At 42.2% G+C, this 16,775-nt stretch overlaps 1 protein-coding gene across 1 annotated transcript in view; it reads right to left on the reverse strand.

The window, feature by feature from the left end:
* KIF13B (kinesin family member 13B) overlaps positions 1–16,775 on the reverse strand; it is a 160,856-nt gene that overhangs the window by 24,386 nt on the left and 119,695 nt on the right. The window contains exons 33-37 of the mRNA XM_008573609.1: positions 15,805–15,897; positions 12,315–12,467; positions 11,983–12,060; positions 10,525–10,578; positions 3,665–3,776 (exon numbers count right to left, since the gene is read on the reverse strand). Of these exons, the coding sequence (XP_008571831.1) occupies positions 3,665–3,776; positions 10,525–10,578; positions 11,983–12,060; positions 12,315–12,467; positions 15,805–15,897 (490 nt within the window). The remainder of the gene's footprint in view (positions 1–3,664; positions 3,777–10,524; positions 10,579–11,982; positions 12,061–12,314; positions 12,468–15,804; positions 15,898–16,775) is intronic.

Genomic DNA, 16,775 nt, shown 5'->3' on the forward strand with positions numbered 1-16,775 from the left:
ATTGGTCATAGATTCAGTTGTGATAGTGAAATATTTCTCAGCAATAAAAAATAAATTACTGCTGCAAACAATAATATGGAAGACCTGAACACATATGTTGAGCAAAAGAGTGAGATACAAAAACAGCAGACATCATAAGGCCCAGTTAAATGAAACTGCAGAAGTCATCTGTAATGACAGTAATCAGAACACTGGCTGACCACGGGGAGTGGAATTAACTGCAGTCATGGAAATGCTCTACATTTTCACTGGGATGTAAATCACACAGGTGTGTGTGTGTGTGTGTGTGTGTGTGTGTGTCTGTGTGTGTGTGTACGTACACACAGATTAAACATGACCCACAGTCAAGAAAAACGAGTCAATAGGAGTGGACTACGAGATGGTCCAGATGCTGGATTTAGCAGACAAAGACTTTAAGGCAGCTTTTACAAGCAAGACCAAGGATGCCGGAAGAATATGGTCTTAAATGCGCAGATGGGAAATAGAGAAATGAAAACTATAAAAGAAGCAGCAAATGGAAATTCTTTTTTTTTTTTTTTCCTTTTTGTCTTTTTTTCGTGTCCGGCAACAGATCGCAACCCTCAGTGTCGCGCCCGTACCGGACCGGACCGGCAACGGGATCGCAACCCTCGGTGTTGCGCCCGCACCTCACTCAGCCAGTGAGCAGGAACCGGTCTGTATGTGGGATCCGAACCCTCGGCAGGAGCGCCACCGCGCTCCCAAGCAGCGCACTGTAGCAGTGCGCCACCAGGCCGGCCCAGCAAATAGAAATTCTAGAACTGAAAAGAACAATAACTGAAATGATATTAAAAGATTAAAAATAAAAAATATAAAAAGAACAGATTTGGACTTCCTAGTCTTTGAATTGTAAGAAATAAATTTTATCTATTAAACAAAACAAAATAGAACAGAGCCTCTGTGACCTGTGGGGCCATATTAAGCAATCCAACCTGTGTGTAATTAAATTCTCAGAAGGAGGAGAGAGAGAGAAAAAAAAAAAAAAAACAAGGATGGGGGAAAAAAGTTTAATGAATAATGGCTGAACATCTCCTAAATTTGTTTTAAAAAATGAACATACAGACCCAAGAGCATTGGTGAAATCCAAGCAAGATAAATGCTAAGAAAACTATACCTAAGCAAATCACAGTACAACTGCTAGAACCAAACTAAAGAAAGACACATTACATGCAGCACCACACTCAGGCAAATGACCGCTGTATGCTCAGCAAAAAGGAAAGGGCCAGGAGACAATGAAACTTTTCTTTGTTAGCACTTTTTCTTTTAAAATGCTAAAAGAAAAAAGACACCCACCCAGATTTCGCCATCTAGTGAAAATATCCTTTACAAACAAAACAAAACAGTGAAATAAAGATTCTCTCCAAAGAGGAGAGCATTTTTCTCCAGGAGAACCACACTGTAAGCAATACTAAAGAATATTCTTCAGGCTAAAAAGAAATGACCTCAGATGAAAATAGGATCTTCAGGAAGGACTGAACAGTGCCAGAAATAATTAGTAAGTATGAGGAAAAATATTTACAAATTATCCACTTTTTCTGTATTCTCTTAATTTCCTTAAAAGGCAAGTGTCTATTTTAAAGCAAAATAATAATTAATAATAATAATAATAACAATGACAACAACAACATTGTAAAGTGTGGTTTATAACATCTGTGAAGGTAAAAGATACAACAACAACAGTACAAAATAAGGGTCTGGGGAGGAGGTCAGTGAGATACAGTGTTGCAAGCTCCTTGTATTTGTGCATCAGGAGGTCGTACATCCTTCACTCTAAGGAGACTGTGATAAATTAAGGATGCACACAACGTCCCCGAGCAAATACTTTAGCAAACAGACAAATGCAGATGTACCAAAAGGCAAAAAGAGGAAATAAAATGAAATAAAAAATATCTTTTGATTGATGCAAAAGAAGGCAAACAAGGAGTTACAGTGAAACAAAAACCATTTTAAAGGCCAAACAGAAAACCACTAAGAACCCGGCTGATTTCTGGAGAATGAGAGATGTGGAGGGCCGAGCAGGCCAATTATAAAAGGCAGAAATTGTCAGACTAGATTCAAGAAAAAAACAAAGAAACTGGACCCAACTCCATGCTGTCTACATGACAATCACTTTCAATTTAAAGACAAATACAGGCCAAAATTTTAAAAGGCTGAGAAAAAGATATCCTATATCCTGCAAACAAGTAAAAGAAAGTTGATGTTGGTTATATTAACAATAGGCAAGGCAGATTTCAAGACAGGAGTATTTTCAAGATAAAAAGGAATATTTCAGGACAGAAAGGTCACACTCCATGAGGAAGACGTAACAATCATAAAGGTGCATGTACCTAATTGACAGAGTTTCTAAATGAATGAAGCAAAAACTGATATAATTAAAGGGAAACAGATAATTTTCATAATCTATTTGGCTATCTAATGCCCTCGCTCAGGAATTTACAGAATCAGCCCCCCCAAAATCAGTAAAGACACAGAAGATTTGAACAAAGCTATCAACCACACTGACCTAATTTGCTATATATAGAACATTGTGCCCCCAAGTGCGATAGTGAACACAGAATGTTCACCAGGATAGAACACAATCTGGGACACAAAGTAAGTCTCAAAAATGTTTAGAAGATTGAAATATCAAAGAATCTGTTCTCTGGTCATAATGAAACTAAATAATAAATGTATGTTATCTAGAAAATACCCCCAAATATACAAAAGTGAACTACCATGTTACTCAGTAATCCCATGGGTCAAAGAAGGAATCAAAAGGAAATTTTTAAATATTCTGAGTAGAATGAGAATAAAAGCACAACATGCCAAAACATGGGAAATGCAAGAAGAAATTTTACAAATCAATGAAACAGAAAATAAACAATAAAGAAAATTATCAAAGCCAAAAGTTGGTTCTGTAAGAAAATTAATATACCTGATAAACCTGTCACAAACGTATTCAAGAAAAACAGAAAGAAAACAAAAATTACTGACATCAGAATAAAAAGAAGGAACATCACAAGAGCTCCTGCAACTATTAAAGGAATAATAAAGTAACATTGTGACATTTATGAAAATAAATTTAATAATCTAGATGAAATAGAAAACTCCTTGAAGAAGATAACTAATAAAAACTGACTCACAAGGAAGTACCGAAATCTAAATAACCCTATATTACAGAAACTCAAGTCATAGTTTAAAATCTTCACACAGAGAAAATTCCAGGCCCAGACAGTGTCACTGGGGAATTCTGCCAAGCATTTAGGGAAGAATTCTTCCAGAAAAAAGACGAGAAATATTTCCCAAGTTCTAGTATGAAGCCAATGCAATTATAATACGAAAACCTAACGAAGACATGAATATGAGAAAATGAAAAGTCACAGACAGATTTGTGACAGAGCACATCGCAGAAACCCTTACTAAGAGCAAACGGGGGCAGGCAACTAAGGGTCACGCACACTAAGGGTGGTGTTTATCAGAGGAAAGCACGATAGAGTTAATGTTTGCAGAATCAGTGCAACTCAACACGTTAAAACAAGACAGGGAAAATCCAGACGGACGTGAACTGGTAGCATGTTGATTGCCTGGCCGGAAATCCTGATTTAAACTCTTTCTGAAAGAAGCTCACATTTCACGAAAGCAGTTGGCAAGTGAGCAGACAACCTACCTGGATCCGGAGAATAGTTGTTTTGGGGACAAACAGAGAGGGCTGGGGGGACTGAAGCTATTCCTCTGGACACTGTGGTTTGGGATACATCCTGTTGGCTCTCCCACCGGCCCTATTGAGGACAGAATGGATAATTTTGTTTCAAAGAAATCGATTAAAAGAATCTAAAAACTGTTCCATATTACTAAAGCTTGCTTCCCTTTGCAGGACACAAGCTTGATATGTACTTTTCTTCTTACACCTGTCACCTTGCTCAGTACTAGCTTCCCTAGCAATAGGAACACTGGCATCTGGGTACCCCTCCCCAGGGCGTCCCGGCCTACAGCCCTTCCAACCGCACCACGCGGCCGCCGCAGCAGGACCATCAGGTTGGGCTTGTGGGAATCCCCCTGCGAGTTCTGCTTCTGCAGCTGCACTCGGACCCCACACACCTTCCCCTGCTCCCGCCTCTCAAATGACACCCAGGAACGGCCCTATCGCTGAAAGGGCCTCTGCTCTCCTCTCCAGGAGGGGATGCTCCCAGCCAGTTCAGCAAAGCAAACATTTTCAGAGAGAATATGACCAGCCTCTCAACTGGTAACAGATATCAAAGATAAATTCCAGTTAAACCCAGGTCAAATAATCCTAAGTTCTCAATGATGGAAGTCTCTGAATTAATAAGTTTTACTGAACTCTCAACTTGTTTTATACATTCCCATTGAAGAGATTTCACTGCGTAACACAAGAATGCTGCGAGTCAGTCGATGGGTGAAACAAGCACTCTAAGACTCGTGTGCACATAGAAACGTTGATAACCATTAAAGCACCTCGAATATCAATCCTGCCTAGTTAAGAAATAAACCCAACCCAACCTTACTTGCGCAAAACTTGGAAAGAGATTAGATGCAAATCTTTTAAATGCTTTTTTTTTTGATATTAAAAACCTTTATTGCACTTTTAGGTAGTTATATTGCCAAGTTCTTAGGCATATGTGCGTTACTTGCGCAAAACTTGGAAAGAGATTAGATGCAAATCTTTTAAATGCTTTTTTTTTTTATATTAAAAACCTTTATTGCACTTTTAGGTAGTTATATTGCCAAGTTCTTAGGCATATGTGCAAAAGTTGTATACATATATTAATATATTGGTCATAAATTGAATTAAATATTACTTGAAATGTTTTTGCTTGACAAACATTATACAGACCCTTAAATTATTATTTGCAAAAAAAACCAAACAAAGAAAACAATCCCCTTAATTTAGTCCTTATTAACTCTAAGAACTTGATAATTGTGACAGGGCTGTGATGGGTGACCCCTTGGTCATACTTGTATGTAGCCTATTAAATGCTTTAAGTTCTCTTTGATCCTCTGATAATCACCCTGACTTCTTTTTCACTAGCGTTTAATAATGGGATTTAATATTGGTTTAAGCTAGCATTCCACAGATGAGTGACCCTCACAATTACCCAAGTTCTCTTTACCACCCGGAGAGCAGGACGGGGGCAGCAGGCCCTTCACTGCTCCTGAGGGTGGACTGCACGCGAGCCCTCTCAGGTTGCACATACGTATTGAAAACCTGTGTGCTTTTAGCAGCGACCTAAGTACTGATCATAAAATCAATAAGCCCTAAGTGATCTGGATCCTGTTTACCTCACTTTCCCCCAGGAACTCACCCAGCACTTGATACTGTTTTTTAAATGGTGTGATGTCCGGTGTTCATTAGGAAGCAGGGAAACAAGGCAGATGTGAGCACGTGATCACGGAGATGACAAATTCTGAAAGGCTCCACTGTAGGAGCATTTGTGTTACTATGACTCATGCGGATTTACCTATTGTCATGTGTTGTTCTTTGCGTTTAATTATCTGTCTGGGAGGCCGGGCCTCTGTGTACTCTGGGGGGGGGGGGCAAAAACAGGGGACTGAACACTGAGGCCCACAATCTGTGGAGCTTTTCAGAAGAAAAGCCCTGTGCTCAGGTTACAGTGTCAAGCTCATACAAGGCTGTTCTAAAGGCTGTTCTTAACTTAATCTGAGAATAAGTTTCTTTAGAATATTTTAGATTTTCTTCCTTGTTTGGCAGCTGACCCTTGTTTTACACTCTGTCCCTTGGGCAAACTAAGCAGCTGAGCTGGAGTCAGCACCTGGGCTGTTGGACATAGAATTGTCTGGTCACAAATCACAAAGGTGTCACCTCTTCCCCAAGGCACACTCTGGGCTCTGCTAGCTTCACCGGTAATTGTCGCAGCTGGCGCTCCCATGCATAACGTTACTACCAGATACTCAACTACTCCAAGTGAGGACACTTGAAAGGATAGACACACTATGTGGACACCACCTCAGCCACACTGTTGGCCTGACAGATAATGAAAACAGAGACACATCTCACCTGCGTCCACCCACCTTAACAATCATGTCAACCTTGAGGAATCGCACATGCCACCTGCTCTGGATCTCTCTCCCAGAGGGACAGGGATCTCAATTCACTCTGGGATGGAGGGGCCCTGCCTCAGAGGGAGCGACAGATGTGGATGGAAAACTGGGCCACTGCTCTTCCTCCTCTAGCTGACGTCCCCAGACCTCTAGGGAAACACTCCACTGAAACTTCCTGTCCCTTCTCTGTCTCCTGCACTACAGGTCCACTCTCATGCCAGAGACCAGACCTGGGCGCTCTTCCTCCTCTAGCTGACGTCCCCAGACCTCTAGGGAAACACTCCACTGAAACCTCCTGTCCCTTCTCTGTCTCCTGCACTACAGGTCCACTCTCATGCCAGAGACCAGACCTGGGGCCCAGGATCCAGCTACACACGCTGTCCCCCAGGGCCAAAGCAATGACATTCTTTCCAATAAATTTTATATGCTCGGCTGTGCTAGAGGGATCTCCCTTTCCTGAAATGTGGGAGACAAAAAAAAAAAAAGTAGCAACCCAGTTAAAACTCAGTGCCATGAGCAGAAAGGACTTCACAAGACACTGGAACTTTGGGATCTCTTAAGTGGCTTGGATCTAAAAGTGAAAGAGTGTGTTTTTTTCACTTCTACCACAGTAATCTACAGCCTACTACCTGGAATCTAGAAAGGTACCTCTGTGATCTGTTTCTCATATCCTGCATGTGTATCAAACTTTAGAATTGGCTATGAGGAGGAGACACAAAAGAGAAGACTCTGGCTTTGGTTTGGATCCCTAAACTAGCTTCATAATCATTAGGGATTATATGTCCCAACAGGCAAAATCCAAACAAACCAAATCCTATTCAACCAGCCAATCTTTGTAGCTAGCACCATGCTTAGAGCAGAGTCGAAAGGCAAAGGACACAGGCAGCTCCTGGCTGACCTGAGCCGGGCCTCAATCCCCGTGTGCACCCACAGCTTCCCTGCTCCTATTCCTGGGCCACACACAGAGTCTTTGGGTTTTCTGTAAATGGGTCTAGTTTTGATCAGAAAAGAGACAAAGAGGTAAACAGAGAGAAGTGTCTGTGACATTTCGGGTCCAAAGACAGCTTCTAATGCAACTAAAGAAGTGACTCATATTTGGCACCCGCCTTCACCAGGGCCACACTAAGTAATGAGAGCTTTCAGGAAGGTGACATAGGCAAAATACACAATTCAGTTTTGTTAACTGAATATTCATTCAAGCTACTGACTACTTTTAATTTAACCAAAAACTCAGAAGATGACAAACACACTACCTTACCAACTTATGAAAAATATAATTTGCTCCTCTAAAATAGCTTTAGAAATGACATTTATTTTTGTTGACAGCACTCCATGCATTCCAAAAGACCTCCACGCACAGCCAACTTTGGGGTGGAAAGACCAACGACATGCTGAAATTAATTCTGTACCTAAATATCAGTCGGTTTTGGTAAATGGTCATAAAAAGCCTGCTAAGTTTTCATTATACCTATAAAAAATATCCTTACAATAATGATGAAACATCCACTAACAGTAAATAGCAATATCATTTCAATGAGGGATTTTTTTAATACTTTTAATTGAAAGACTTTTCCCAACTGGGAGTGATTTCCTTTAGGCCCTAAGGTGAATTTAAAATTTGGAACAGTTAATTAAATTCTATTTATTTTTTTAAGATGAATTAATTCACCAATTCAATTTTGGAGGAGCTCAATAAAGCAATTTCAACTTTAATATGTAGTAAATAAGGGAATGAAACGGGGCTGGTGTGACCCAGTGTTATCAGGCTCGACGGTAGTTTGCTTCCAGAGCCTCACGCTTCCTCCCACCTCCCCGACAGCCTGACCCCATCAAACTCTTCCCCCATTGCCTCCTTGCCACTGTGATGCTGTGACTCTTATGCCCGACTGATGACTCTTTGCTATGATGTTAACTGAAAATCAAGAGGGAAAGGGAGATGAGAACCTACCCAGTGGCCTCTAATCATTATCTCAACTAACCTGAATGTTCCTGTATCATGTCATGCAACGTGGAAGACACAGCCCATCAGATTCTGTAATCTATAACTCTGACTTGTAATCAATACTAGAAGGATAGACTCACGAATGAACGGAAACAGATAAGAACCCAGAAATACACAGGCAAGTCTACAAGTTAGATGCAACTAATGTAATTTTAATTTTCAATTATTTCAAAATGCATTTTCTAGCATTTTCAGCATCCCCAATTCTAGGTTAAAATTATATTTCTGACTCAACTCTCCTGCACATTAAATACTTTCTTGCACAGAAACCAAGAGGGTCCTACTGAGCAAGATTCTGATGTTGAAAGAAATCCCACCACTTTGCCAGTTTTTTGCTAACCTCACCCATAACCGTGCTCCAAATGTTTATTTCTATTGTCTATTTAATGTGAATTAACTCCAACTCCCCATAGAGGAGTTTCTCTAGAACCTTCTACATTCAGTAAGATACCTTAATTCCTGGTCTTTTTGGACAGATAAATACTTTTACAAACCCAAGTAACAAGGAAACTTTGCAGGTAATCATATACAAGGTACTTCAAAAGTTCATGGTAAATCAGAATTAAAATATGAACCTCCCTGTGAACTTGTTGAAAGCTCCCTGTGCCCTGCCCCTGCTGGCTTGTTCCTCTGTCCACAATGACCTCGACTGTGGTGTGTGTTCTGGTGTAGATGAAGCACAATAATTTCTGTGAGGTAGACACTGCTATTTTCTACTATAGTCTCCATTGTAAGATAAGGAAACAGGAGGTGGGAGATAGAAAAACAGAGGAAATTTTTTTTTTTTTTTTTTTGTCTTTTGTCTTTTTTCCGTGTCCGGCAACGGATTGCAACCCTCAGTGTTGCCCCCGTACCGGACCGGGGACCGGCAACGGGATCGCAAGCCTCGGCGTTGCTCCCACGCCTCGCTCAGCCAGTGAGCGGGAGCCGGTCTGCACATGGGATCCGAACCCTCGGACGGGAGCGCCGCCGCGCTTCCCAAGCGGCGCACTATCCAGTGCGCCACCGGGCCGGCCCAAAAACAGAGGAAATTTTGATCACCTCTTTCAAGAAATTTATAATTTTCCAAAAAACATACAAAGTCATGTTTTCTCTTATAAATATATTTTCCTTAACATATTTTCTTTATTCACATTTAAAAATCATCCAGTTTTCCAAAAACTCTGTATCCCTTGGGTAATCATAACCTATGCTGAGCTTAGGTAATCAAACGTATCATGGGTCCAGTATAAACAAGTACTCAAGCTTAGCACACTTACAAGAGACTCATGTCCATGTGGGCCCTCAGAATTCTGATGAGCTGGAGAGCAATTTATATATCTATATATCTATATCTATATCTATATATATATATATATATATATCTCATATTATTTCAGACAAACTGCTAGTAATCCAGATCTTAAAAATGAGTAATTCAAACATATATATATCTATATATATATATATATATCATATTATTTCAGACAAACTGCTAGTAATCCAGATCTTAAAAATGAGTAATTCAAACATATACAAAACATGGTATATAATGATTAACACTAACAGAAAGAGTAATGATCCTCATTCAGCTTTAATAATTATCATTAAATAGTCAATCTTCTTTTGTCTTCCCCGACTCCTCCCCCCCAGATTATGTGGATGCGGCTCCCGCACGTCCCACCATCTCACATGACAACACGCTCCACTGACCCTCTCAAGGGTTACACCATTAACGCAGACATGCTGCTCACTGTTGATGGCACCAACACCTAACCAGGTCCCTCCAACGATGACAGGCACACTGTAACGTGTGACATGCAGGTAACACAGTTTCAAGGAGCACTCACTGTTTTAAGTAAATTATGAGTTACTAACTTTTAGGCACATATTTCTTATTCCTCATAAATTTCTGACTGTCACATCAATACTTCAGTATTAAAAATCTGATTTAAAGTTCCTTTTCTGGCAGAAACAGGAAGAAAATTGTGTACAGAAATATAAACTTTAGCAAAAAAAACCTGTTTTCTAACCTCAGTCATAAGAGGAGCTGGTAAACAGCATTTTATTTTTTAAAAATTTTAACTTCTCAATATACATTGTAGTTGATTTTTGTGTCCCTTTACCAATTCTTCTCCCCCCTCCCTTTCTCTCCACTCCCGCCCCCACTGTATCATATCTGTTCACTTGTCTTATCAAGTTCAAGGAATTATTGTGAGTGTTGTGTCTTCTTCTCCCCCACCCTTTGTTTGTTTGTATATTTATTTATTTATTTTTAGCTCTCACTGGTAAACTGTATTTTAACTGGCAGATTAAAAGAAATGAACTCTAAACACTTTCCAAACCATTTCACACAGCGCAGAGGAGCAGGAGAAATTCCGGCATGCAAAAATCACGTGTGATACTTGAGAAGAGGAAAGTGGAAAGGGAAATGGGTCTCAAACTGCTACGAAGTTACAAACACCCACCTTGTTGCTGCCTAGACTGCTCGATGGAATGAGATCTTGTCGGCTTCCAGACAACTGGAGAAGAAACAGAGGGAAGTGAGTCCTTCACCAGGAAAAGCATCTACACACGTGGTCCAGGACCCGCCAGGCCCTGAGGACCACATCACCCGAATGTCAAAGTCGGATGGCAGCAGAGAGGCTGAGACCAAGGCTGCAGACGAGTGGCCTTGGGACATCAAGAAAACTGAACTGGTGCCAACAATTTCCAGATGAGAGGTTTATTGAGATGGGACACCCAGTCTACAGTGCAGCAACGGCAGACTGGAGGTGACACCGTGAGGGAGACTTCGCTGGTGATCCCTTCTGAGTGAGAGATTCCAGGCAATCTCACCATGGCCTGAGCTTAGGATCCCTTGCTCTGGGTATTGAGCAAATGTAAACTCACCAACTATTTTAAACTATAGGATCCCAAATACCAAATCTCTGCATATGTGACATATTTTCATATATCATTCCTTCAGGAACGAGAAGGTTTTCACCTTGTATGAAAGTGGTATTTGTAAATGTCTGAGAAGGGTCCCGATCTCTCTTCCTGAGACCGTTAAGTGCTGTCATTGAACAGGCACCACGAGGCCGCGAGGGGGCCCCAGCGTGAAACCCTCCCCGCTGCCGCCTCCTCCCTGGACTGTGAGGCGCAGGCTCTGCCACGCTGTCCTGCAACGCTCGTACCGTGGCTTTTCTTAGTGAGAAGTTACACAAAAGTGTGATGCTTCTCACGCCCACATCTTTATCAAAAATGAAGAAAGGAGAGGTAAATCCAGGGGCCAGGAGCATATTTCTCTGAAGAATTATTCCCACGTTCCATATTCCATATGCACATAAATTATATCTATGTTTTAAAAAAATAACAAACTTCTGTCACCACTGTGAAACAAACATAACCTGTTTTACTCATTTGTACTATCCTGGATGGCCTGTAAGCAGTTGCTTTGTAAACCTGGTCCAGGATTCTCAATTTAAAAGTAATTAATTAAAGCTCAGAAAATGTAATTGGTTCTTCCTGGGCACGGGGCTAGTTGGGGGTTAGTTCCACAAACACCCACTGACCACTCACAGCCTGTGCCAGGCAGTGGTGACAGCACGCTGAATGGGGAGACTGGACAGTCCAGAAAGGACACTTCCTTCCCCTGTGATGTCAGTGGGAATGTGGCAGAGGCACGGACGCTGCAGGTGAGGGAACAGAGGACGTCCACCAGCCCAGGGAGGGAGGTGACACCTGAGATGAGGGTTAAAGGACGGATGGAGAGAGTCACCCGAGCAGAGGCGAGGAAGGTGCTGGCGGACAGGGCACAGGTGGGGACGCATGTACTCACCCTGTGCACGTTGGGAGAGCTGACGCTCCTCCTATGCAGCTTCCCTCTGCCTGTCAGCTGCTCCTTCACCGCGACTTCCTGCAAACCAGAGAACACATGTACTCACCCTGTGCACGTTGGGAGAGCTGACGCTCCTCCTGTGCAGCTTCCCTCTGCCTGTCAGCTGCTCCTTCACCGCGACTTCCTGCAAACCAGAGAACACAGGCAGGAGAGACACACATAAGAGACACACGCACAAAGCGGTGCTAGGTAAAGCAGGCTTTGACCTGCCACCTACACGCAGACACTCCTGTTAGGGAAACAACGGCGGTTACTTCATAGACAATCACTCTGGATCATCCGAAGTTAATTACAGCAGCACTCCTCGAAGGCTTAGATGCAGCAACACTGAGAGTTACAGGAGGCAGCGCCACCAGTGCCACCCGCCCCGCCACTAACCTGGCGGAGGCGGTCTAACGTCAGCAGGTTCTCCACGGCCAGCACGCTGCGCAGGTACTTCTCCAGGTGTGCCTCGGAGTCGGCCGACGCCGGGTTTTCCACATTGGCTGCCACTCTCGCTAACGCCTCTCGCTCCTCTACCCCCTGGGCATCCTGGAGCGTGGAAAGTTGTAAGGTAAGCTTAAGTATGTGCAGAAGAAAACATCATAGAAGCTTTGTGACCTGTGCATGCGTGTGCACATGCACACACACACACAGAGTTCTGACCCCACGAATAGAACATACTCCAAAGTTCCATCGTCAAGTCAGCTTTTGGAACTCAAAATGCATCTTTCCACAGAAATGATGAAACAGTGATTAGGGTATTGTGTCGACTTGAAAGGCTACTAAAATATTGATCATAAAAGGTTAGAAAGGATTTTGTAGGCTGCCCACAAATACAACCACCTTTACGACGATACCTCAGGAACGTATCTGCCCATGAGGAGCAAGAGAGAGGAAGAGGAGCTGGATGACCACTAGGTAAGGGGGATCCGAACGAGCCCGCGGGAAGTAGACACGGTGGAGAGCAGGATGGAGCCAGGGCGCGGCCTCAGCCTGCGCCAGGCCACCTGCCATAGACCACACATGCAGCACGTGGCCGCTTCTGAGACTGGCCCTGAGCCTCGACTCTGGAGTCGCAGTGGCCGCAGGCTTGGGGCCGATAAGCCTGCGGGAAGTAGACACGGTGGACAGCAGGATGGAGCCAGGGCGCGGCCTCAGCCTGCGCCAGGCCACCTGCCATAGACCACACATGCAGCACGTGGCTGCTTCTGAGACTGGCCCTGAGCCTCGACTCTGGAGTCGCAGTGGCCGCAGGCTTGGGGCCGACCCGGAAGCTGGCCGTGCACGTGAACGGGATATTTACAAGTCGGGGAGGGACTTATTCATGTATTTAATTACTTCAAGCAAAGCAGGTTCATAACAAATTACTCTTCTCAGGGAAGATCAGACATTTTATTTACTGTGGATTTCTTATAATAATGTCAAAAACTACAAAATGTACATCCATATGCCGCTGCCTCCTAAATGCCCTCAAGTGCAAGACAAAACATAATTTATATACGGCTAAGAAAAAAACCACACTGCCAATTAATTTTAAGATACAATCAATTATAAGATCCATTCTAACTCCAAAGATACTTTTTCCAAAGGTATTTTTCAAAATTTAAATGAGTCTTAGAATAGACAAAATGTGGGAGGATTTTTAAGATGGCTTAAGTTCACAAAAGCTTTTGTCTCCTACAATAATTCACCTGAGGCTGGTAATAACCATGAAAAAACGGAATCATTCTCATTTCATAGGTGACAAAAAGCGGAGGGTCCCATACTTGGAAAGAAGGCAAGACCGGAACGTAGGTCTCCTGACCTGGTTGGGTCTGCTTTTCACCGCCCAACACAGACGCTTCTGGTGTCTGCAGGGGACGGACACCTGCTGACCATGTGAAGAGCACAATGAGCTGTCAGGGCCTCTGCAGGAGGAAACCCAGCTCTCTAAGGGATCTTTTTACTTGAGTCTCGTCTTTACACAACAAGCTTTAAGGCTCCCTTCTCTTTCTCTGTCACCAGGATCTGATACTGTGGAAGCGATGTTTGCCAGCTTAGATGTTTAGCTGATCATTAACAGCCCAAACACATGAGGTTATGTTTATCTTTAATCCGATTCCCCCGTTTCTTCCCTTTTAAAGCCCTACCACGTGAAGAACAAAAGCACTTTTAAAGAGAATAAGAAAACTACAAGTAGGGTAGACAGGGAAGGGAGGGAGATGAAGAGAGAAAAGCGAAAAACGAAGCTGGTTCACTAAGCTGCCTGTTTCTCAGCGCATTCAGGCCGTTTTTAGTGAGCATCCGAAACAACCGGAAAAACACATAAAACACTCAGACACAGACGATGAACAGTCAGTCTCTAGCTAAACACATACATGTTGCGTATCCTGGTTTGAAATCTTACAAAGAAGGGTGAATGAGATTTTGCAGCTAGCCTAACTGCAAAAAGGCTTCCTTTAAAATTGTTCAGCAGGCTCCAAAGCAAATAGTTAAACAATTAGTATTTACCAGGTAAGCTTAACACTTTGAAGATCCAGGAAAGAATCAGTTACTATGTGACATTATTTGAGAGGAAAAAGCATTTTGCAAAGGAAGGTATCTAAAACAAAACTGCATAATCTACCTTTTTCCTTTCCAAATGCTGATCTCTGTATTAAATATATGAGAGTACCTCAAAAGGTTGTGGAAAAATGGAATTAAAGATAATACGAAATTTTCCACAAACTTTTTGAAGACCCTAAGTCCTGAAATGAAGGAACGTGCTGGTGCTGAAGCCGTGGCTGGTGGGGCCCCGTGCTCACCCCATCTGTGCTCACCCCGTATGGCATCCACACTTCTCTACCCCCAAGGAAACCTCCACCTCCGCCTCCTCACTCAACCCTGTGTGGTGGTGGCTGTGGGAAAGGGACTGATCTTTCCCCTTTCCACAGAGTCCTTTTCTTTAAGACCCTCGCTTCTCCTGCCCCTGCAGGGACACCTCTGTTACCCAGCTGTGCCAGTGCCTGGGGGAATAAATCTAACCCAGGGTTTAAATATCAGGAAGCATGGATAACCACACCTTTCATCAAGCTTCTATCAGGGATGCTTTAAGCTCCACTTGTCTGAATCCTCTGAATATCTCAATTAGTTCAGAAAGAGAAATAATAATAGCAGTGAAAAAAAAAATGATCATAGTAACAATAATAATAAGTGATCACGGGCCGACCCTGTGGCACACTCGGGAGAGTGCAGTGCTGGGAGCGCAGTGACGCTCCCTCCAGGGGTTCGGATCCTATATAGGAATGGCTGGTGAGCTCACTGGCTGAACGCAGTGTGGGCGACACCACACCAGGGGTTGTGATCCCCTTACCGGTCACGAAAAGGACAAAAAATAATAATAATAATAATAAGTGATCACAATGTACTGTTTAGCATGTGCACAATCTGCACACATTGTCTCATTCCCCTTAAAAACAGCCCTGTGCGGAAGGTATTACTAACCCCATCCCACAAAGGAAAAAATTTAGGCTCAGAGTAATTCACCCAAGTTGACTTTGCTGATAAGTGACAGAAACAAGATTTCTGTTTGACTCCAAAATGAAACGTGAGTCTCTACGCTATGCAACATTGTCTCCCTTCGTGGGTTACAATACTGCTATCATCCGTGTCTTCTATGAGTGAAAAGGTGTTGATCTGCTTCTCAAAAGAAAGATCTTCTTCAACAAAAAACTAAGACCAGAACTTTTTAAAGCCACAAATACATTTTACTATGAATTAAGATGAGGAAATTCCTCTAAAAATCTATAACATTTCCCTAAATATACATTTTCATTTAGTACATATTTCTTGGGTAGGTGACTTTCAGGGAGTTAGCTCCTTTTAAGTGCTTATTTTTAGTAAATTCAAATTGCTTATAATCCTTTACCTCTGGAATATTGGAGACAATTTCAAAAGTCACTCCACAGCCAGGAATAGAACTTCGATGAGACATCTTTTTTAGGAGACTCTGAGCAAAACCCTAGAGAAAAACAAAATAAAAGTTATGGTTTCCCACCTCAAAAATTGAGTTTACATTAACAAAGAGACAGCACACAGGATACTGCATTTATTTTAACCAAAAGAAAACAGAGCACATCTCCAACTTAAGCAAGTAAATTCCAAATTGCCAAATACAGTTTCTTCAACTTCATCTTACTGTAATACCAATTTATTAGACTCCTGCAATTGGGAACTATACCCAATATATAAAAAGTACAGACCGTAAAGCCCAGAAACTGGAACTAGGCATCTGCACATACTCTGCTTAAATGCTACAGAAATAAGACCATTGACTTCCACACTTGTGATGACCTCTAACTGGGATGTAAGCAAGGACTGGTGATGTTTATGCTTTTTTCCCCCAGCACGATGGACATCTTGTACCATGAATATCGACAAGTTCAGGCATTAAATTCTTGACCAAAGCAGGATCGTTATGAAGGATGATTTAAGAGTGCATGGTCATTGTTTATGCTGACTGCGCTTTTTGCACAGTTAAGAATTGAGCTGCTGAATTAATGCACAGATGACTCATTCGAAGATGCTGCTAAGACTGAACACCCATAGAGGTTGAAGAGAGCAGGGATGAGAGTGGAATACAATTGCTGAATTAAGGTAGGGAGGAGAGAGAACAGGGGACGGGCACTGGGCCTGTTTCCCATGCAAAAGGAGAGGCAGAAAGACGTGAAAATCCCCAAAGAAGATAGAAAAATCAAGTTATTTGGACTTAGAAATACATAATTTCACAAACCGACCTAATAATAATGTATTTCATATTCAATGATCTTTAGTTAATTTCTTTTTTTTTTTTTTTTTTTTTTTTTTTTTTTTTTTTTTTTTTTTTTTTTTTTTTTAAAA

This window comes from Galeopterus variegatus, unplaced genomic scaffold, assembly GCF_000696425.1.
Source record: "Galeopterus variegatus unplaced genomic scaffold, G_variegatus-3.0.2 Scaffold939, whole genome shotgun sequence".
Classification (NCBI taxonomy): domain Eukaryota; kingdom Metazoa; phylum Chordata; class Mammalia; order Dermoptera; family Cynocephalidae; genus Galeopterus; species Galeopterus variegatus.